General features: G+C 48.1%; 1 protein-coding gene across 1 annotated transcript in view; it reads right to left on the bottom strand.

The window, feature by feature from the left end:
- The window catches only part of TNS1 (tensin 1), a 270,893-nt gene that overhangs the window by 25,647 nt on the left and 221,315 nt on the right, over window positions 1-23,931 (bottom strand). Inside the window, exons 21-25 of the mRNA XM_007959717.1 lie at window positions 13,122-13,318; window positions 10,967-11,042; window positions 4,646-4,738; window positions 3,482-3,505; window positions 2,967-3,005 (exon numbers count right to left, since the gene is read on the bottom strand). Coding sequence (XP_007957908.1) covers window positions 2,967-3,005; window positions 3,482-3,505; window positions 4,646-4,738; window positions 10,967-11,042; window positions 13,122-13,318 — 429 coding nt within the window. The remainder of the gene's footprint in view (window positions 1-2,966; window positions 3,006-3,481; window positions 3,506-4,645; window positions 4,739-10,966; window positions 11,043-13,121; window positions 13,319-23,931) is intronic.

The following is a 23,931-nucleotide window of genomic DNA, read 5'->3' as shown; positions in this document are numbered from 1 at the left end:
CTGTTTAGAGTCATCTGAAGTGCCCACTGTGACCACGTGGACAAAGGCAATCTCTGATCCAGCATAGGCTCTCAGCCATGTACATCACTGAGTGTATAAACCTGGGCAAGGCATCAAACTCTTTCAACTTCATCTCCTTATTGGCAAAAGGGGGTTCCTAACACCTTCCTCTCAGGGCTTCTGGGACTATTAAACAAGATAATAAGACAGTGAGTCCGTATGGCCTGGTGCCCGGCTGCTGAACCACACCCACCCTTGTTCCAGCTTCTAGCTCCCCCTTGCTTAGTGCTCCTATCTCATTGATTCTGCAGTTCTTAGAAAAATATGCTGTTCCCTCCCACCCCAGGGCTTTGCACATGCCATAAACATGCTATTCCATCCTACCACAGGGCCTTTGCACATTCCCTTTTCCAATAGAAATGGAATGCTCTTTTCCAATTTCAGTTATACCAGCTTAGTGCCCATTCACCATCACATCTTCCTTCTTCAGGCTAGGTCAGTTTTTCTGCTCTAAGTCTCCTAAAATGGTATTCCTTCCCCTTTAAGCACTTATCTCAGTATATAATTACGAATGATCATTTAGTTTCTGGCTCCTGTTCATGCATATGCTTCATGAGAGTAGGAGCTGTATTTTGTATCACTTATCATTGTGTCCTATCCCCACAGTCTGGTACAGTGCCTGTAACACAGCAGTCACACAAAATATCTAACGAATGAATGTGAAGTATTTAGCACCAGGCCTTGAACCAAGCAGACAGCCCCTGGAGTCGTCTTTTCTTCCTCTGAGTAACTGTGCCTCTGATCATTTTTCCTCATGTTTCTTTCTGAATTTCCCATCAAAGTATCAGCAGGGAAATCAGGCAGAGCTTCAGAGGGTCAGCAAAGAATGTGCTTTAGTCTGACCCGGGAGGTGGTGCATGAGTCAGGAAATACAGAACTGGCTGCCTACAGCTTGCTCCTTGCCCCTTACCCGCCCTCACTCCCAGGCCACTGATAGCAATTCCACCTCCCACGTTAGAACCCCAGGGCACGGTGCCTGGAGGCAGGAATTAGGCTTTGAAATGGCCACTTGACCAGGAGACCACTAATTCCAGTCTCAGCTCTGTGGTCTCCTAAGCGTGACCTTGGCCCCCTCAAAATGGACCGCAGTTCCCCATCTGTGAAAATGCTATGTATGGCCAAGTTGATCCCTGAGAACCCTCACCTTCCAAACTGAGTGTCTCAGGGACAGATGTAGGGGCCAGGCCTGGGACCTTGTAAGCTGAGAGTCATTCAGGGGGTGCACTTGGCAGGTCTCAGTCAAGTCTGTCAGTGCCATTCCTCAGAGTCACCCCAAAGTAGGAAACACAACGGCCAGGACTTCTCAGTCTGTGCAATAGCCCACCACTCAGACCTTCCTGCTGGAGGGTCTGTGGTCCAGGTCTATTTATGTTGGCCAACCCCAACAAGGGCTGGGAGCTTAATGCTTAGTCTGGCATCTGAAACCCAGGAACACTGGCTCAGGGTCCATCTTGTTCTAGACTCCACCCCAGCTGCACTGCCCCATAGGGAACCTGCAGCCTCTTGTTTGGGGGGAAAGCCCTCTCCATAGGCGTGGGTCAGAAGACACCAGAGCAGTCTTATCCAGCAGACAATAGAGTGCTGTGGTTCACTCCATTCAGGGACCTGTTACTAGGGCCTGCCTTATTCTGCAACCCTGGCTGGCTAGAATGGGCAAAGCTTTCCGGGAAGCTCCAGCCATCTTATCTGGCTGATGGCAGATTCACAGGGGCACAGACCAGGCCCACTTTGGGGGTGGAAAGTCAAGGTCGTAAATACAAAGCCATGTGGGAATGGGCCCAAGAGAATCAGACAAAGTCTTTAAAGAAATTACAGATCTGAAGACAGCAGGTGGGAAGTCAGAAAACTTAACATCTTAGAGCTGGAAGGGACCTGGGCACCCTCCCAACACTGTCCAAACACTCTCAGTGGAGATGGGGACACCACTACCCAGAACCACCCACAGGTGGCCTTGCCACCACCCTAGTTTCACCCGCTATTCTGGTCCTCATTTGAATTCTGTTGCTAGTGAGTTAAAGGCCTTCAGCCAGATTATGTCTCCTCTACACTTGTGACACAGGGGCTCACTGGAATCAAGGGTTAAGCTGGGGTCCACTGACATGCCAACTCCTTAAAACTGTTTGTAAAACTATGTGCGTGGGTATCCCGGTACATTTTTGGAGGCAGAATCCATAGCTTTCCTGAGATTCCCGAAAGTGTCCAAGATCCTGGAAAGGCAAACTTCCTATTTTCCAGGGTGACAGGAAACCAGGCAGGGGCTTCAAGAGGTCAAATCATGGCTCTAAGACAGTGGTTCTTCACTGGGAGTCATTTTTCTCCCAGAGGACATGTGGCCATGCATGTCTAGAAACATTTCTGATTATCATGACTGACAGGGTACTACTAGCATCTAGTGGGGAGAGGCCAGGGATGCTGCTGACCACCCTACAGTGCACGAGACAACAAACAACAAGAGGTGTCCAGCTCACAGTGTCGACAGCACCCGAGGTTGAGAATCTCGCTCTGGGACAAGCACAGGGGCATGCTGGGATATGGAGCAATGAGCTCCCTCCGCCTCCACCTCTGTGTATGAGTCATCTGACCCTCTTAAGGGGGGGGTGTGCTGCACAGCCAGCAAACTGGCAGAAATGCCGCCAGGGGAGGGACTGTTCATCCAGAAGGTGACACCGCACTAGTGCCTGGGTGCTCGCTGTGCCTGAGCTGTGCCCAGCAGCTCATGTCCCCAGTCAGGACTCATGTGGTGTCCAAGGTGATAGCTTACTGCCTAGGGGAGGGGACAGGGAGGCACTGTTCCTGGTCACTAGAAACCCAGTCAGAAAAGAGAGATGCCCTCAAGCCAGCCAGAACAAGCTGTGTGTGAAAAGCCATGCCCAGGCCTAGCGGGCAGGAAGCTGCCACACACTTACCTTCAGAAAGCTCAGTCACCACCTTCCCCTCATCCTCCTCTGGGGGAAGATGGGAAGAAAGGTGGGAGGGAGGAGAGGCAGGCAAGAAAAGCAGGTGGTAGAGGTGAGAGGAAGAACAAAAAGGAGAGAAAAAGTGGTTAACAAGGACTACTTTTTGAAAAAGATACTGCTGAGAAAAGGGGGTGGGCAAGCCAATGAGGTGAGGGCACAGTTGTGTGTCCCCCCCACCGAAGATCCCCTGGTAAGGAAAGAAGTACTGCCATGTACAGGGCCCCAGGGCCAAGAACAGGGTGGTGAGTGAGGCACACTGTAGGGAGTTGCCCACTGTGGGACCATGCCTTGCGTGGGCCAAGCCTCAAGCAGACATGTGCTGGCCTGGTTAGAGGCAGGTTCCCATCCCCTTTAAATTCTGTGACTCAGTTTTCTTGGCCATGCAGAAACACCTCCTGAGTGGGAGGCTGTGGCCAGGCCACGTGTGTCTGGTGGGTTACAAAGACATGCCGCTCCCCTCCTACCTGGCTGGATCAGTTTCCTGGTGACTAAGGAAAAAAAGGTAACATTGGGACCAAGGGCCCCAGACCAACCCTAAAACCAGTCTAGGGAGCAACTCCCTGGGCTTAACCTGTTCTAAGGAGTCACTCAAGGTCCAAGGCCACCACTCACCCCTTCCCCATGGAAGAAGCTGGAGGTATGAGCCTGGGCAGAGGAGACCCTTCTCCCCAACAGCACCCTTCTCCCCTCAGCACCGCACTCCACTCTGTAACAGGATAGGGTGCTGCTGACTCAAGGCAGAGCTGGGCAGTGGCCTAGACAAGTGGCCTATTTCCTGCCTCAGCCCCAAGCTCCCAGGTGCCCTTCCTCAGGTACAGGGCAAACCACTGCCCAGCATCAGGGATGTGGAAGAGGGTACAGGCTGGCCAAGGCAGGGGGGGCGGTCAGGAGCCCAGTGGTGGTGGAGATCCAGGGCTGAGGAGGGCAGAGTCAGGGAGATGGCTGATAGAGGTGTCTGCTGCTAGGCTGTGGGTTTCCCAGGCAAAGTTTTATGGGCCAGAGAAAGCAAAATAGGTGAGCACCTTGAACAACAGCTGTCAGGCCTCTGGCATCTCAAGGATCCTCAGAGCAGAACCAGCTTGGCTAGAAGTGGGGACCCTGGCTCAGAGCAACAAGGTCATATTTCTTTGGCTGCATGTGTGTCTACACGTGCATATACTCAGAATGCACGTATGTGTGTGCATACAAGTATGCATGTATGAGTAAGTGTACATGTGCATGTGTGTGTGTGTGATTGTGTGTGAGCATGTGCATGTATATGTGTGTTTGTGTGGGTATGTATGTGCATATAGGTAGGCATGTGTACACACGTATATATGTGTCCATGTGTGTACATACATGTCCTGGGGGCCAGGAAAGGAAACAGACCAGGCTTTCAAATTCCAAATTAGACAATGCTAGGAGTGGGGTTGAACCCTCAAGCCAATGGCAAGAACACTGCAAGGAATGTGTAACTCCCGAACCCCTGCACAGAGAGCCCCCACCCCGGCCTGACCAAACTAGCGGGCCATCTTGTTTCCTGGAGCATCCCAAGAATCCTCCCCCACTGGGCATTTTCTGATTCCATCCTGAAGCCCTGACCCAGGACTGCAGGATCCCCCCTCATCAGCCTCGCCAGAGTCACTCACCGCCCGTAGGGTGCAATAGGATGTCCGCTGGGTTGTGGGGTTTCAGGCCCAGAGCAGACAGAGGCGTCTTGGCCAGACCTGGAGGAGAGCGTACTGTACCAGAAAGAAGAGAAGAGATACAGAGAGTGAGTGAGCAAGGGGGGCATGTGGGGAGAGGGATGAGGGCAGGAGGCTAGGAGACTCTGGAAGAAAAGGTGTGCTCTGGCCAGGGATGGGCAGAGGAACCAGCTTCCAGCCCCACAGGGGGCTGGCTTTAGCTCCACTACCCTTGCCCCTCTCCATGTTTCTCCACATTTCTGTGGCTTCAATGACAAAGGCAAGGAGCACTAAGGTGGGAGTCAGGAAACGCTGCCCTGTCCCAGCCTGGCCCTGCCCCCAACCCTGATAAAATCATTTCCATCTCTAAGCCTTTGGTTTCTGCTCATGGTCCCTTTACATGACCAGGCTCACCACATGTTTATACAGATTTCATTGGCTGTCTTCTCTGTCTCTTTGATATCCTCCTCCTCCTCCTCCTTCTTCTCCCTTTCCCTCACCCCATCCCCATTCTACCACAGTATTTTTAACAATGGATTTAGTTGGACTTAGAAGAGAAGAAAAGACAATGGACTATCAAGATGACACATGCCTAAAGGACAGGAGGAAGAGCAGGAGATCACAGACTGGAATGATGCCAACCCTGAGACCTCAGGCCATCCCTCAGCCCAAGATCTATGGCTGCCCAGCCCAGGGTGTCCCCTGCAGTCCCTGGAAAGAGAGAACTGCTCAGTGTGGGGCTTCCTCTGCTCCTGAATCTCAAGTGTTCTGAAAGAAGGAGAAGTCTAATTCCCACAATCTTTGGGCTAGAACAAGCCCCATCTTCCTCCTAAGCCATCCATCTGGGTTAAGAGTGTCACTTAACACACAACGTCCAAAAGGGTTCTCAAGCTTTTTCCCAACTGCCAAGAATGTGGCCAGACTCTGAACCTTTCTGAAGGGTGGCTGTTGTACCCAGTCATGAGATTTCTCAGTGGCGACCACCACATCTCTTTTAATACACCTCTGAGAAGTGAAAAAATGAGCTCCGTACCTCCTATCAGGGACATCAAGAGCCTGCAAAGGCTGAAGCCCCTGAGGACACCAGCCAGAACATGATGCTGCCTGCCCTAATCCAATGGCCTCAGCAGACTGGACATGATTCATGGATGCCCCAGACCCACACAGCAGCTCTAAGACCCTCCCTGTCCCCTATTCCTTTTCCCAAGAGACACTGAGACCTACAGGAAACAAACACAATCTCACAATGCAAGCAATACACATAACTATTTGTGCATGCACAGGTGTGTATATATGTGATTGTGGGAAGAGCAGGACATCACAGGAGTCCAGCTGTGTAGCCCACCCACTACTCTACCCTCACTCAGTCCTTAGATGCCCGATGGACAAAAATAGCACAGGTGACACATATGGACAAACATACCTGGTCAAACGTGGAGTAAGGTCTAGGTCTGTGTGTCTCTGACCTGGAGGACATCTCTTTACACACACACACACAATTTTCCGCATCCCCTATTCCCCAATACCTAACACAGTGTCCCACCACTCATCTGTCAGCTTGTACTGTAGTGGCTTGCATGTTGCTATGATGCTGAAACTAAGCCACCAGTATTTCAAATACCAGCAGAGTCACATGCCCATTGTGGACAGGCTTCAGTGGAGCTTCCAGACTAATGCAGATGAAGAAAAAAGGCCTGTGATCTATTTCCGAAGGTTAACCAATGAGAACCCTATGGATCACATCAGAATGTTGTCCAATGTAGTACTGGAAGATGAGCCCCTGGACTGGAAGGCACTCAGTGGCTTTAGCAATGGGCTTAAACATAACCATGATCATGAAGACAGCAGGCACTCAATGGCTTTAGCAATGGGTCAAACAAAACCACGACCATGAAGATGGCACAGGACTGGGCAGTCTTTCATTCTGTTACATGGGCTTGCCATGAGTCACAGCCAACTCAATGACAACTAACACCAACAACAACAACACCTTGTCTTGCTCATATGCACTGCCATTGAGTCAGATCCGATTCACAGCAACCCCTCCTTGGGTTTCCGAGGTTGTTATCACTATGGAAGTAGACTGACCAACCTTTCTTCCAAGGCGTGGCTGGTAGGTTTGAACTGCTCTTATTAATGTTTGTCAAACAAATGGAAGGTTGGCTATAGTTAATTATCAAAGAAAGAAGCCAGCCTCAGATTCTCCTGTTCACAGAAAAGGAAGTATCTCCAGCCCCCAAGTGTGCATGGGTTTACTAGCAAGCGAACGCAAAGGGAATCAGAGGACAGAGATGGTGGGGGGTTCCTGAAGGACTCACTCTTTGGGATTTCCCCCTCACTCACCTCTAGATCCCTAATTCCCCCTTTCTCAGCTCCAAGAAATCCAGTCCCTTTCCTGAGGCAGGTGAGTGGATGGGACTGAGCCCAGGCAAGCCTTTTCCTTCCTGAGAGATAATTTCCTTACATTTTTCTGCCTTCTCTCACATGCATTTATGAAGCTAACTCAGGCTTCCCACTGAGACCCATGGTTAGCCAAGGAAAGGGAAAAAGAATGGAAATAGGCACTTGTAGCAGAACCCAACTCTAGCTCAGCCCAGATGCCCTCTATCCCAAACATGGTGACGCCCAAGACCCTGGCTATTTAGACCAGACAGCAAATGGAAGAAAGTGTGAATATGGAGGGCTGAGACTGGAGAGAGAGATTCTGAGTAATCTTACAAGGTTAAACTGCTGTTTGTTGAATGTGGAACATACATACAATGGAATACCATGCAGCCATAAAAAGAAATGAGTTTCCAATCACACAATACGGATGAGCCTGGAGGACATTATGCTGAATGAAATAAGTCATCACAAAGGGACAAATATTGTATGATCCCACTTTTATGAAAGAGTGGCTATATATATCCAGAAACCAATGTTCACTGGTGGTTACCAGGAGGGGGAAGGGGAGGAAGAACATTCTCTAGGTAGTAGTTACTTTATGGGGATGGGAAAGGTAGCACCAAATGTGAGTGATGTTTGCTCAGCTTGACTACTATAATTGATGCCACTAAGTTATCTATAGGAGCTCTGGTGGCATAGTGCCTAAGGCATTTCACTGCTAACCAGAAGACTGGCGGTTCAAACCCACCAGCCACTCCTCGGAAGGAAGATTGGGCAATTTACTTCCGTAGTGATACTGCCTCGGAAACCCAAGGAAGGGTCACCATGAGTCGGATCCGACTCAACGGCAGTGAGTGAATAAGTTATCTGTAAGAAAAAGGATAAATTGGCAAACACTATGTTATGTATTTCACAACAACAACCAAAAGATAGACAGATACATAAACAGGTAAATATCGTAATATCAAATGGGAGCTACAGATGTGGATACTTCTTAGAAATAACCAATCACCTCAAATGATTCGTTTTCTTGGTTTGAAGACTTAGGGTCATAGTCTCATGAGTCAATTCAGTCAACTGGCCTAACACAGTCCATAAAGTTCATGCTCTACATCTTAGTTTCATTAGTAGGGTCTGGGGTCTTCAAAGCTTATGAGCAGCCATCTAAAATACAACTATTGGTCTCTATTCATCTGAAACAAAAGGAATAAAGAAAGTCTAAGAATCAGAGAAGGAACCAAAATACAGGATTAACTGTCTCCATGAACCAAGGTCTCCTCTACCTTGAAACCAAAAGAACTAGTGGGTGCCTGGCTAACACTGCTGAACATTCTGATCAGGGTCACAGTAGACAGATCCTGATAGAAAGGGGGGGAAGGTGTGTGACATAACTTCAAATTCTCAAAGAATACAGATCCACTGGACCCAAAGGATCTCAAAGGATCCCTGAGACTACTGCCCTGTAAAACTCTTTAAACGCTGAACAGAAATTATCCCCTGAAATCACCTTTTAATTAAATAGCCATGTAGCTCAAAGAGTAAAGAATGTCACCCTTAAGAATGTGCTCTTTTAAAAATTATTCGTATGAGATGAAAGGAACAACAGTTACTCTAAAGCATAGATGAGTTTATGGCCAATGAGATTAAATTAATGGGAGTGAAGTAACTAGGACAGAAATAATGAGAATGCTGACACCAACTGAAAATTGTAACCAATGCCACTGAACACTGGGTGTAGAAATTGCTGGATGGGAATGGGAATCTCTTTTGCTGTTTATACTTTCATCAAAAATACAATAAAATAGATGGAAAAAGAGCTGTTTCAGCTCTCTCTTAAATAGCTTGCATTATCCAATATGGCAGCCAGAAGTCACATGTAGCTGTTAAGCATGTGCAATTTAGCTCGTCTCAATTGAGATGTGTTGTAAGTATAAAACACACACCTGATTTCAAAGATTTAGTATGAAAATATATATATCCAGATATAAAATACTTTAAAAAGTAAAAAAACTTCAACAATATCTAAAGTTGTTGAAATGATAATATTTTCAATATTTTAGGTGAAAGAATACTATCAATATTAATTTCACTGGCTTATTTTTACATTTTTTTAAAGAATATAAAATATCTCATATTATTTATAATGAAATTATATCATATACAAATTATATTATTTTGGATGTCTGGAATTGTGATAGTTCAGTGTGCGTGTCAACTTGGCTAGGCCTGCCTGGCTGAGTAGCTGGGCAGCTGGTGGTAGTTATTCCCCATGATGAGACTGGCAATCAGCTCCATGGTGGGATCTACCACAAGCAGCTGAGTAGCTGCCTTTGGGATGTAGTCTGCATCCTGTAAATAATCAGAAGCCTTGGGGAATGGTCTCTAGCTTATGGCACGCTTGGACCCTGCATGTAGCTGTGTCGTTGTTCAGCAGCCTGCCATGCTCTGCTGACTTTGGGACTTACAATGGACTTAAATGAATGGCCTGCCATGTGGTTTGGTAACATCGGGACTGTGCCTTTTTATTTGTCCACCTTGGGTTTGTCAGCCTCAGCAGCCAGCAGCTGTCTGAGTGAAGAAACACCTCTAGCTCCAGTGGGCCGAGAGCAGGAGGCAGAGCTGGACCCCAAGGTTGAGGGGCTTTCACCCAGTCCCTAGAGCCTGGCACTTTGAACTTGAACTTAAAGCTTCCAAGCTGTAAGAGAATAAACTCTTGTTTGTTAAGGCCAACCCATTTGTGGTATATTCTTGTCAGAGCAGCACTAGGTAACCAGAACAAGGATTATATAAAAGTATTAAAATTAATTTCATCAGTTTATTTTTACTTGTTTTAATATGGCTGCTAGACACTGTTAAATGACAAACGTGGCTCTGGGGAGAACCATAACTTCCAGCGGCCAATCAGTCACAATTGAGAATCGTGCATGCCCAAAATGGCAGCCAACACAAGTTTTACTGGCATCTGGGTCAGATACTGTTGTCACATTCCTCCCCTCTGCAGGACAGCCAGCTCCAGTTCTAGTTTTCTCACCCGACCTCCTCTCTTTGCCGAGACAAGTGGATAGCTGGGGCTGGGCCCAGTCAACACCAGCAAGCTCTTCTGCTGACCGGGGCTGCTCACACAGACACTGGGCCACTTCTTGTCTGTGATATTCCATCACTGCGCCCCACAACTACTACCTCCTGCTCCTCTTAAAATCTCTTTTTCTGTGAAAAGGAATGCTGGCCCCACCCCAGGGCTCATTCAGGCCTTCTCTTTGGGTGGAAATGTTTCTGCCCTTTGGGAGTTTGACTCATCAGTGACTTCATCAGGGGGAGGCCCATTAAATGGCCCTGCTTGGAGGCCAAGGACTTATGAGATAGCAACTCTATCAGCATAAAGGCTCTGGACCTTTCTCTCCTTTGTGTAAGATAAACAGGTTGCCTAAAATGGAAAAAGTGCCCCAATGAAGACAGAAATGGGGTCAGAAACAAGAAGGTCAAAGGGTATCTCAGAGACATACCAGCAAGTTAGGAAAAGTCAGCCTAGGGGGGAGGAGAGAAAATCCTCATTTTCCTTTGCATGTAGGATGAGAAAAGACTCAACCTCTAGGAAAATCCCCTAATATGGGACCCCACAGTCAGTCAGTCTGGATCCTAAGACTGGGATTGCTGCTTCCCTAGATGCATGGTCATAGACAAAGGGAAAGACAGTGGTCTGATGCCATGGAAGAGGACAAGTGGGAGGAGGGAGGGGAAGGTGAGATGAGTCCTTAAGATGGGAAAAGGCAACTTCCAACCCTTGCACAACTTTGTTGGTACACTCCCTCCACCCCTCAAGACCTGGGCACTTATACTGGCTAAGGTTGGGGGCAGGGTTGGAGGTGACACGGCAAGATAGGTTTAGCAGGGAATTCTTACCACCACTGGGCAGGGGGCTGGTCGGGGAGGTTGCCTCCATCTCCTCGAAGGCCTCCTTGTAGCTGTGCAGATGGGGCTGCAGGGAAAAAACAAAAGGTAGGAAAAAAGGGGGGATCCACTGGTGACCACAGCCCTGAGGAGTCTACATTTCCCCTTCAGATGGCCTGGGAAACAAGGACAAGGATGTCCTGGCTCACGATCACCTCACCAGCCTGACCACCCACAGCTCCTCAGGTAAACAAGAGATTAAGCGAGATCTGGGCCATTCGTGGCCCAACAACTCCTTGTACTTGAGAATGAGAAAGTGTTTTCAAGGCCATTGTCAAGAGTGGACAAAATTCTGGAGCATCTACCTTGGAAATATTTCAGAACAAGGCAGCAGCCAAAGAGAAAGGTTTTGGGGTGGGGGACTAAGGCTCTATCAGAAGGCAGGAGAAAAAAGATGTCCAAAAGCCATTTATATATAGAATGGCTCGTTAGTCTGGATTTTTGGGACAGTTACAGTCTCTCTCCAAATGTGGTCCATGGGCTGCCAGCATCAGAGTCATCGAGGGTGCATGCTGAAAATGCAGATTTCTAGGCCCACCCATAATTCCTACCTGGGAATCTCTAGGGTAGATTTGGAAGTCTACATTTTTAACAAACTCCCGGGTAACTGCTCACTAAGGTTTGAGACCTACTGCCTCCAACTACTGAAATGTCTCAAAATGCAACCATGTTGGCATCCAAGTTATATCTCCCAGGGAAACCCTATATGATCTGGTTTAGAGTTTAGAAATTGTGGTTACCTTTGTCATACCCAAGAAGCCTGGTGGTGCAATGGTTAACTGCTAACTGACAAGTCAGTAGTTCGAAGCCACCAGCAGCCACAGAAAAGATCTGGCAATCTGTTCCCACAAAGATTACAGCCTAGGGATTTTATTTTATTAACTTATTGTGATTTTGGGAGCTCTGGTGGCATAGTGCCTAAGGCATTTCACTGCTAACCAGAAGGCTGGTGGTTCAAATCCCCCAGCCACTTCTTGGAAGGAAGATTGGGTAATCTACTTCCGTAGTGATACTGCCTCAGAAACCCAAGGAGGGGTTGCTATGAGTCAGGAGTAGGGATCGACTGACCGACCACAGTGAGTTTGGTTTTGGTTTGTATTGGTGCTTTGGGTGAAAGTTTACAAAGCTGATTTGTTTTACTTTCAACAGTTCATACACATTTTGTTTTGTGACACTGATTACAATCCCTGCAATTAACAGCTCTCCTCCCACTTCCTCCCTGGGGTTACCCTTTCCCTGCATCCTTCTTGCCTCTGCATTCCTGTCTCCCTCTTTTTCTCCCTGTACAAATGCTGCCCTTCTGATTTCCCCATGGTTGAATGTTCTAAGGAGTGCATCTCCCTGTTTATTGTTTGACTGGGAGGTAAGCCATGGGAGTGAGTTCAATTCCAGGCCTGAAGGGTGACTTGGGGCCATAGTCTTAGAGGTTTCACTCATCTCTACCTGACCAGTAAACCTGGTCTTTTTTATGTTTTTTAATTTTGTTCCACATTTTTTTCCCACCCTATCCAGGATCTCCAATTTTGATCCCTTTCTGAGTGGGTGAAAGTTACCTACTCATTGCTGTGAAGTGGGATCCGACTCATAGCAACCCCTCCTTGGGTTTCCGAGGCAGTATCACTACGGAAGTAGATTGCCCCATCTTCCTTCTGAGGAGTGGCTTCTGGTTAGCAGTCAAATGCCTTAGGCACTACGCCACCAGAGCTCCCTGAAAGATTACAGCCTAGGAAATTCTATGGGAGCAGTTCTAATCTGTCATGTAGGGTCACCATAAGTCAGAATCAATTCAATGGCATACAGCAACATGTCATGTCCTATATCTTTAACCATTCTAAGGGACTGTCTTCAAAAGTCAAGAAGGGAACTTCAGTGTAATATAAGAAGTGTCAAGAATTGGAAGAATAAAATCTCTTTGTGTGTGGGGTGGGGGAAATAGGGTCCAGATGCTACATGTCACAGAAGAGGAATATGGGTTAGCATACAGTGAGGACAAACACTACTATAGGCTTACTGAGAAGTCAGCCCCACCAAGGTGACCTTCAGGTCCCTAGAGGTCTAAAGTGGGCTCCACTTCCCTCTGTGGCCCAGGAAAAGGCCAAGGACTCACCTCTTTGGGACGCCCTCCAGGATTGAGAGCAATGGTAAGAGCCAGCTCCGGGGAGACACACTGGACAGGGGAGCGGACCCCAGGGCTCCGGGGGGATGTGGGTTCTGGAGACTGGTTTTCATACTGTCCATCACTGGCCGCCCGCCTCTGGAGAGGGGCTGGAGGCTCTGCAGGCTGCTTCTCCCGAGCCTGTACTCCTGAGAGGAATGGCAGGGGTGGAGGACCATAAGCATATTGTACAAGATATGAACACTATAGCCTAACTCCCTCACCTAGAGAAGGCAGCCATCTTAGGTCAGGGGCGAGCTAGAGCTGAGCCAGTCTCCCCTCAGCACCTCCCCAGCCTTCCTCAGCCCAACTTGGTCCACACCCGGGCTTTCTCTGCCGGGTGGGGGATCTGCTTAGACTGGGCTCAGTCTTCACCAGGGATCTCTACTCCCACACTGCACTGGGGCCAAAAGCAAAAAGGACTGATACAAGAAACAGATGTCAACTCCATCCAACCCCTGGAGGCAGAGGCCAGAACTTCCAGGCAAGGGAGGGAAGGTGGAGGGAGGGAGAGACAGTCTCCAAGGCAACTGCATCAACCAACAAGCAACATCAAGTCCATGGGGAAGAACTACTGGAAAGAGCTAAGAATGAATCATCTTGCAAATGGTGCTCCCAAAGAAAAACAAAGGAAGAATAAACTCTTATTATAAAGAGTCCCCAACCCCAACTGTCCCCTGGGATTGCTGGCCTTCTCTAGAGTTCCCCAATGAAGGAGAACTCATCCAGTACGCCTCTGAGACCTCTCCCCAAGCTCCCTTCTATTGGTCCCTTAGCTACCCACCCCTTTCCTTGCCCCCCAAGATGGCGGAGACTCCCACTCTGCCTCTCCCAGCAGAACAGCAGGGAAAGAAAGCCCTGAAGTCACATGCACCATCTGCTTTTCGGCACTTCCCTTTCCACTCCACCATAGGCCTGGGGACATTGTTAACCTCATTAGCCTCCCTTCTCACTGCCTCTTCCAACAGCTGGGCTGAGGGAATGCAGTCCGTCACCTCATTGAGCTGGCTCCCCATATCCTAGAAAACTTATTTCCTGGTTCACAGAGGCCAAGACCTCACCCTGGACCAGCGCAAACGGTGGACTCCTAATTGTGATAATCACAATTATCTTCTGGGAGAAGAATCTCAGCCCTGCATTCACCACCACTACGCAGGAAAAGGAAGACAGCTGCCCAGTAAGGTGCTAGAACTTACCAGAGGTCCCAGGTCACACGGGACTGGGGCCCTGGCCCTGCCAGCCTCATGCCAGCACCGCCCCATGGTGTGTGCACACACACACACATTCACACATTCACCACTGGCCCCCAGGAATGTGCTGGAGCCAAGTTAGGATCATCCCTATCCAGGAATCACCTTCTACCATCCACTGTGGGGTCTTCATCCCCTAGGCTGTCTTCAGCTCCCTGGGCATCTCTGGCACGCCACAAAATACACCATAAAAAACTCAGGCTGGGAAGTTTCCTTCCGACTTACAAACAACAGTCTTCCGGCTGCCAAGTGCTGGGACGGACACATACAGTCACTCTGAGACACGCACTCACACTCTCCATAATTAGGGCCCATCAGGAGAGCACAGGATGAGCATAGCATCCAGACAGTAAGTGCAGAGGTCCCGGGTGGGGTTTTGAGCCTCACTTTGGGCCCTTTACTATTTAGAGGCAGCCCTGTCATCTCCACCAGGAAGCACCTGATGGAGGTGGGAGCTGGACTCTGCTCCCCACAAACTGTTTTAATCAAAGCACATAAGCCTTGATAGGCCCTTATATTCAAAATAGGAAAATGGAGGCTGCATTAGTCCTACACATGGGCTATTAAAGGAGCTGGTGGCATAGTGCCTAAGGCATCTGACTGCTAACCCAAAAGATTGGCCTTCAAACCCAGCAGCCATTCCATGGAAGGAAGAAGGGGCAATCTACTTCCGTAAAGATTTACCGCCTCAAAAATCCAATGGAGGTCACATTAAGCCTTAATCAGATGAAAGATGGGACACGGTTTTGACAGGGTTGAACAGTGCACTGGAACTGAATTGCATGATCTGCGCTTCCGGGGCTCATGGTGCAGAGACCCCGCCCTTGGCCATGCCTCTCCCCACCTCCTGTCCCTTCCTCCCATAGGCCTCCTGGCAAGTTTGGTCCAGAGCTGCTGCTAGTTTCATTCCTGGCAAAAAAACATTAAAGGGAAACAGACATATTCATTGATTTTCTAATAATAATTGCGACAAAGAAGGCCCATTTTGGAAAGGCTCTTGGGGTTTGGAACGGAGTTGAGCTCCAAGGTTAAAAGAAAGGTATTAGGGCTAGTCTCAGTTCCCAGCTTACCCACCCCCTGGCAGCCTCTTTCTGGCAGACTCCTTGGCCTTTTTAAGAGGTGGCCAGTTTTCCTGTCTGGAGGTTTGGTATTCACTTTCAAAAAGTGGGTTTGTCTCCATTTGAGGCACTGAATCTCCCAGAGAACATTCTCCCTGCTCCACCCAGGACATCCCACAGGCTCATGTGCCACGGTGGCAGCCGCAGCACGGGGACGAGGCTGGCCTACAGGAAGCCTCCCCAGAAGTAGAGGACATGAGAAATGGAAAAGAGATCATCGGGACATCAGAGAATCACACCTCCTAAATTTTCCTTCCCCAACAGCATCCGCCTGGCACTTAGGAGGTGGGGGGATGGACAGAATGATCTCCAAAGAGTGAAGGCGCTACAGGACAGGGCCTCCCTCTACGAATGGGGAAGACTTCACATTCCACTCCCACAGGGCCAGCCCCTCCCTGACAGGAAACCCCACCACACCCGTGGCCAGTGAGGGACATCTTACAGTCTTTGGACACAGTGCCTCACTGTTGTCCCCCTTGGCAAGCCCAGATATGCCCTGAAGTGCATGGACAGCCATGTTGCCTCTGTCTTTTTTTTTTTTTCCATGATGGGAGGGGAGATGAGGCATGGAAGAGGGGAGAGAAGAGAGCCCCATTGTTCCTCAGCCAAGCTGGAACACTGCTTGCAAGCTGACAGCCAGTGGCAGAAAGAGAACACCCCTCTCTCACGTCCCAGAGACTGACTGATAATCAGTCTCTTGGCTCTGTGCTCTCTCTCAAGGACCTCTGTCTCTATGTGCTCTCTCCCTACACACACACACACACACACACAGGTACATACACAGGCACACATACACACAAGCATGCACACATACACACCACCTTAACCAAACAGGAATGGCTGCAGGACACTGGAATGATGGGGCACCGAGTGAAGTCACTGAGAAACCCTCAGGGCATGGACAATCAGCTCTACCCAGCATGTGATCTGAGGATGTCAATGAAGAAGGGAGGAAAGGGAGCCACCCAGTCCAGGGGACTCCAGAAGGTCTTGCCAGCAGGCTGGTGAGTCCAGCATTCCACTCAGAGGAGTGGGAAGCCCTATGGTCTTTAGAAAAACAGCATCTACATTTCAAGAGCCTCTTGTGGTTCTACCATGTATATATAGGGTTGGCAGACAATGTTTCTACAAGTGTATTTGTATGTTCTGCAAGAATTCCCAGGTATATAGTACAGCTGACAAGGGACAAAGTTGTGGTCACTTCATCGAGAGGAAGTGAGTAGTTGGACCCGTGGGCTCAGGACCATAGTTGCAGAGGACAGCAAGCTCAATTGGCATACTACACAAAAACACTGTTCCACATCTTACTCTGGCAAGTAGCAACTGGGATCTTAAAGGCTTGCAAGTAGACATCTAGATGCAACAATGGGTCTCTCCTCATCTCTCAAGAAGAATGAAGAAAACCAAAGATTCATGGAAACAATTAGTCCAAGTGACTGGTACACCATGCAACTCTCAGCCTATATGACTATGAGACCAAAAGAACTAGATGGTGCCTGTCTACCACTGTCAACCACTCGGAAGGGAATCTATGTGTGAGACCCTGGATAGAGTGGGATAACAATGTGGAAAAAAACTCAAAATCATTAAAAAAAAAAAAAAAAAAAAAGACCAGGTTTGCTGGTCTGATAGAGCCTCATGGAACCACTGAGAATATGGCCCCTTGCTGCCCTTCAGGTCTGAAATTGAACCCACTCCTGTGGCTTCCGGCCAAACAAAAGATATGCATATGAGGTGAACATTTACATTAGGTAGATACTCCTTGGAGAGAACAATCATGGGAGAATAGAAGGGTTGTGTATGCACAGGGAGACAGCTCAGGGGGCAGGAGTGCATGGAGGGAAGGACACAGGGAAGAGGTAACTATGGGGAGGAAGTGGGAGGGGAGCTTGAGGGAAATTGCAGTCAATGTCATGAGACAAAGTATATGTGAGCTACTGGGTGGAAAGTGAATTTACTCTGTAAACTTTCACCCAAATGACAATAAAATTTTTTCTAAAAAAGAGCCTTTTGTGGTTCTTTAAGGGCTGCTTCACACACCTCTGAGGATGGGGAGGTACTTCATCCCGAGAGCCTCCCCATAGGTCCCAGACCCAGAGAGCAGGGCACCGGAACAGCCCCCTTTCCCAGGGAATCCTCACACTGCTCCCCAGGATGGTGCTAGGCTCAGAAAATAGGCTCCCCGAAAATGAGCTGGAGACATTAATGACTTTTTCAAACACACACACACACACACACTTGCTGTTCAGGGAACTGTAGTCTTCACATAAATTACCATCTATTCATACTTTGACCAAACACAGCCACTCACCACCCGTGGATCCCATACACCAGAGTCAGGCCTTGTCACATGCCTCCCTTACACCCCTGAAACGGGCCACCTCCACCCCACAGATCCAGCTCTTCTTTTTCTTTCCAGCCTTCCGATTTCCAAAAGACTGGGTTCCTCAGCTCCAGGCGGCGGGGCTAGGTGTCCGGCTGCATGCCTGGGGCTCCGGAAGCGAGGAGATCCAGGAGGCCACCTGCTGGGCCAGGGCACCAGAAAGCCACACGGCAACCACACTAGCAGCCCCAGGGCAAGCCATGCCAGCTCCCCTCAGGACAGGTCCACCACCCCAGAACCTGCCTCAAACCCCAGGCCCCACTAACACTGCACTCCCCACCACTGGGCCGAGAAAGGTAGAGGAAGAGGAGAAGAGGAGGGAAGGTAGTCTGTCTGCTCGAGCTGTGTCCCAATTATCTGTTGACTGGGGGAAGGGATCAATGAAAGCCCTAGACACTGTCATTGGGAGCCAACAGTTCCCACCACCCTCTAAGCCTTTTCCTGGAACTTCTAAAGGTCATGGCAGGGGAATGACCTGCTGTCTTCCCCCTGACCTTGGCCTCCAGGCTTTGAGGAGCAAGGGAAAGGATTGAATGATGCCCTTTCAGTGGTAAAAAGCCTATGGGTCTGTATGTTCAAGATAATAAGGGTTGAAGTCAGTGGTCTACATCCTCCTCAGATAAAGTCACCTGACCCCTGATGAGGGTCTACCATGTTTCGGTGGTGTCACAGCCACCTTGCCATATATGCAAGTCAGGGCTTCAGGGTTTATCATCCTTCCATTTTTCAGAATAGGAAGCTGAGGTCTGAGTAATTCAGAGATTTACCAAGGTCACAAAGGTGGGTACACAACCTGTGCTCTGACTCTTGGCCGTAGGTCCTGGGGCAGAAATTCAGGAGGGGGCCAGTGGGGAACCTCTACCTGGGCCATAACCTACACAAGAGTGGACAGAGTAGCAGATGCTGGGACATCACTCTTGGCCTATGCCCAGTGCCCATGCATAGCCCAGCCTGGCCCTCCAGAGGGGTCTGGCCAGGACAGCCAGAGTGCTAGGCTGGCCCGAGTCCTCACTGAGAGGCAAGGGGCACCCTCACTGCAAAGGTCTGCATCTCCACGGGGAGCCCTAAGAGTGAGTCTAGTTACTCCAGACCCCATCCCCAGCAGGCAAGGCCAAGCCTGGAAGCATTAGGCCTGTGTCCATGCAGAAGTGGGAGTGTTGCTCATGCAAGGAGAGTGGAGAGAGAGAGGGAGGAGTAGACAAGGAGAAAGAAGAGGGAGCAATGAAAAAAAGAGGAGAGAAAAGAGAACAAGAGATGGAGAGAGGGAGAGGAAAAAAGGTGAGAAGGAAATGGAGAAGACAGGAGAGGAATGAATGAGAGAAGAGAAGGAGGAAGAAGGTAGGCAGGAGACTGGAGGGAACAGCAAGGACACGGCAGAGAGAGAGACACTGAGAGCTAAAATGAGGGAAAGAAGGACGGGAACTAACCAGACATGGAAGAGGATCGGAGCCGGTGGAGAGGAGGGTGCTGGAAGCCAACACTCTGCCCAATATCCTGCAGTTTGGCGTTATATTCTGCCCAACCCCCATCCCAGGGGAGCCGGCAGGGAGTGGGAGGCAAATGGAAGGCAGGGGTGGAGGGGAGACACCAGGCAAGGAGGGCACCCCACCAATGGCACAGAGGACAGATGGATGTGAAACACATACAGAATGCAGGGGACAAGGCATTAAACAAGACAAAACAAAACAAAAACAAAGAGAAAATCAAGATTAGTTGATGTTGGGAGTCTGAGATCAGCCACACACTGGAGAGAGACGGGGAGGGGATCAAACAAGAAGAGAGGGTGGATCATCGTCTTGCTTCTCAAAAGGATGGGTGGCCCTCCTGCTGTCCGGGAGGATACCATGTCTCTCTTTTCTACTCCCAGAAACCAAACAAAACCCACTGCTGTCGAGTTGATACTGACTCATAGCAACCCCCATTGGGTTTCCAAGACAGTAAATCTTTATGGAAGAAGATTGCCCAGTCCTTCTTCCACAGAGTGGCTGGTGGGTTTGTACCACCAACCTTCTGGTTAGCAGTCAGATACCTTAGGCACTGTGCTACCAGCATGAGAGGAAAAAGGTGCTAGCCAGGCCCAGGAGATTTCAATGCTGGTCACCCCACACCATCACCAGTTCCTCACAGTCACCATAGTCTTCCCACGGTCACCTTCCACTTCCTGATTCAGCTACGACCCTACCCAGTCTGAGCCCAAAAGTCACATTCCCTAGCAAGCTAGCATCTCTCAGCCTTTTCCTCTTCAGTTAAAAAAACCAAACGCATTGTCAAGGAGTCAAGTCTGCTGACTCACAGCGACCCCTCCTTGGGTTTCCAAGGCGATTATCACTACAGAAGTAGATTGCCTAACCTTCCTTCCGGGGAGTGGCTGGTGAGTTTGAACTGCCAGCCTTCTGGTTAGCAGTCAGATACCTTAGCCACTACACCACCAGTACCATTATGCTTCTGCACTCCTCCCCAAAGCTGCTGAATGTCACAAGAATGTCCTAAAGTGAACCTGTTTGGATACACTATAAGTTCCTGCTATATTATCCTGTTGTTCATCCTTGTTGACTCCAAATTAGGGCAACTGTCTGCCCTAAACTTCTCCATTCTCTTCAAGCGGCCAATCCCAGCTGTCCTGGCTTCCAGGGCACCATGCTCTTCAGCTTTCCTCTATTTTGCAAAATGCTCCATTCCAGTTTCTTTTGATGATCTCAACTCATGCATCTGACCTCTAAATGTTGGAGGCCCCAGGCCTCAATTCTGGTACCCCTTCTCCACCTGCACTCAACTTCTAGCTACTACCATTCTATCCCACATTTTATGTGACATCCATATGCTGACAACTCCAAAATTTCTTTCTAAGCTCCAGCCTTTCCCACTTAAAGTCCTAATTCATATAGACAACCATCTTGGATATCTCATGGCTTCTCAAACCTAACAAATCCAAAATCACACTTTCAATATATTCCCTCTAAACCCCTTTTTCTACATTCTTACCCATCTCAGTAAAGAACAACTCAGGCCAAAACCTTGACTTTTTTCTTTCTCTCACATCTCATCTCTAATCCAACTGTAAATCCTGTTGGCTTCACCTTCAAAATATGTCTACAATTTGAGCACTTCTCACCATCTCCGCTGTTACCATCCTAGCCAATAGCAGCAGCCTCCTAACTGGTCTCCTTCCTTCCATCCTGGACACATAGAACAGTTCAGATGATATCACATTTCTACCCATATCCTGCCAAAGATTTCTCATGCTACCTGGAGTAAAATCCAAAGTTCCTACAATCACCTATAAGATCCACTGCAAGCTGGCACCAATTCTGACTTCATGTCCCACTACACTCCCCTCAATCACTCTGCTCCAGCCACATCAGGCACCAGCCCCATGGCCTTTGCACTTGCTGCTCCAGAGGGCCAATTCCCTCACCTCCCAGTGAAGTCTTCCCTGATCATCCAATGTAAAGTACAAACTACCCACACACCTTCTAACTCTCACTGGTACTTCACCTCTTTATTTATTTTCTCTATGGCAATTATCACTCATCTGACAGATTATATGTTGTTGTCATTGTTGTTGTTATGAGTCGTCAGATTATATGTTGTTGTCATTGTTGTTGTTATGAGTCGTCGAGTCGGACCTGACTCATAGCGACCCCTCCTTGGGTTTCCGAGGCGGTATCACTACGGAAGTAGATTGCCCCATCTTCCTTCCGAGGAGTGGCTGGTGGGTTTGAACTGCCAGCCTTCTGGTTAGCAGTCAAGTGCCTTAGGCACTATGCTAGACAGATTATATAGTATTTGCTAATTTGTTTATCATCCATCCCCTCCAACTAGGATGGAAGCTTCATGAGGGCAAGGATTTTTATCTATTTTGCTTGCCACCATTTTCCCAGAGCACAGACTAACACCTAGCACTGGTTAGGAGATCATGATGAATTAAGTGACTGAAGAAACACTGGCCTCATCTTCTATTGACATGATAAAATATGAGAAATAGGTTCTCAATTCTTTCTTTCAGATCTCAACACCAATTTTTATCATTATTCATCCTTTATTTATACTTCATGAAGAAGTGTCTCATCTCTTTGTTGAGCCTAAACAATTCACCTGAGTTTCTAATAATTCTCCTTCTTTCTAAGCCAATCCCTCTTACCTCCTTAGATATCTTATTCTACCACTTTTTTAAACTACTTTTTATTTTTTATGTTAAGAGTTTGTTTTACATTCAACATTATGTGTACATTTACTTTCACTCCCTATTTACCATGTTTCTACACTTTCTTTCTTTCTCATGTATCTTTTTCTTTTCCCCACTCCCTCCACAGTCAAACTCTCCCTCTCCAAATCCTCTACCTAAAAATATTTTTATGCCTCCTGTATTTACAAGAGAGTTCCCAATATCCTGCTACCCTTTGTAGCTACCATTTTCTTTCCTTTTATCACAAAACCACTTGAAAGAGTGGTTGACATGCTGTCTTCACTTCCTCTCCACTCACCCCTCAATCCCTCAAAGTCTGGCTTCTGTCACCAACACTCTACTGAAAATATACTTTTGAAAATTACCAGCGGCCAAATAACTGACACATTCAATAAATTTGTCTTGGCCTCTTCCTCATGACCTCTCCACGGTGACATTGCTAACCTCCACATCCCTCCTCCTTGAGATCCTTCACTATCTTGACTTCAGTGATAAAGCACTGTCCTGAGTCTCTTCTCCCTGCTCTGAACCCTAGTTCTTAGCCCCCTTTACAGCCTCTAATTCCCCTCATGGCCATCTTTCCTGAGTTCTTTTCTCCCCATGCTCAAAGCTTCAACCTTCAGTTCTGTAAGGATGGCTCCAAAATCTATAGCTCTTGCCACTCTTTTAAGCTCCAACCCTAGTTGTTCAACTGCCTTCCACACATCATACATAGGTGATCCACTGTCACCTCAAAATCAGCATACCTACATAAGTTCATCATCTTACACCAAACCAGCTCTGCCTCTTGACTCCCAACTTGTTAATGGAACCACCATTCTGCTTCAACTCATGTACCCTCAGAATCATCTCTGATTCTCCCACTCCCTTACCCACTACATCCAACCAATTTCTAAGTGTATTGGTTCTACTCCCACTGTATCTTTAGCAGCCATCTCTTCTTTTTAATTCCTGTGGTCAGCATCCTGACCCAGTTCCCCATCAGTTATGCTATCTAATAACTTCCTAGCATCTCCCTGCTCTTAATCTTCTATTTTCCACTCTTCCTGTCCAAAACCACCAGATACATCTTCCTAACCTACAATTCTGATCATGGTACATTGCCCTGACTAAGCACAAGTAATGGTTCCCCATATTGTTGCTAGGTAAAATTTAAGCTCTTCAGTCTGCTATCTAAAGCTTCCAGAAGTAGGCCCCAGGCTACTTTTCCTGACTTGACTCCGTCATAACAACAACATCTCATGTAATCTATATGCTCTCAATGTACTCACCATTCCTCAAATATTTCCTGTGCTTTCCTGTCTTCATCCAACTATTCACTATGAACCTTCCCTCTAATGACCCTACCTACTTTCAAAATATGACCCATATTTCAAGGCTCAGTTTAAAGTCCATATTCAATACAGCGCTTCTCCAATCTCTCTTGACAGTAACCCCTCCTGCTTCCCTTCACTCCCACAGAACTGTCTCCACACTTCTTTTATTACAAATGGCTTCATGTTAATGTTCCAGTTCTGTCTTCCCTTACTAAACTTTAGACTCCTTGAGATGATCCATATCTGATTTCCAATATGACTGTAATCTCTACCTCTAGAGATATCTGAGATCAGTCCAGTCACAGAATCAGTAGTGTAAGATAGCTTGATTGGATTCACCACCTCTGGCTTGTATTCTTTTCATGTCTTATTGTATTGACCAGGACACCAATACACCACTGAATAATAGAGGTGATAAGTGGCATCCTCATCTTATCCCTGATAAGATGGGATAAGTGGAAAGTCTTCTAATGTTTTGCAAGAAAGTGTGATATGTACTATAGGTTTCT

Source organism: Orycteropus afer, unplaced genomic scaffold (genome assembly GCF_000298275.1).
Source record: "Orycteropus afer afer isolate SDZICR_OR568_19922 unplaced genomic scaffold, OryAfe1.0 scaffold00002, whole genome shotgun sequence".
Lineage (NCBI taxonomy): Eukaryota > Metazoa > Chordata > Mammalia > Tubulidentata > Orycteropodidae > Orycteropus > Orycteropus afer.
This window is presented reverse-complemented; position numbering and strand designations above follow the sequence as displayed.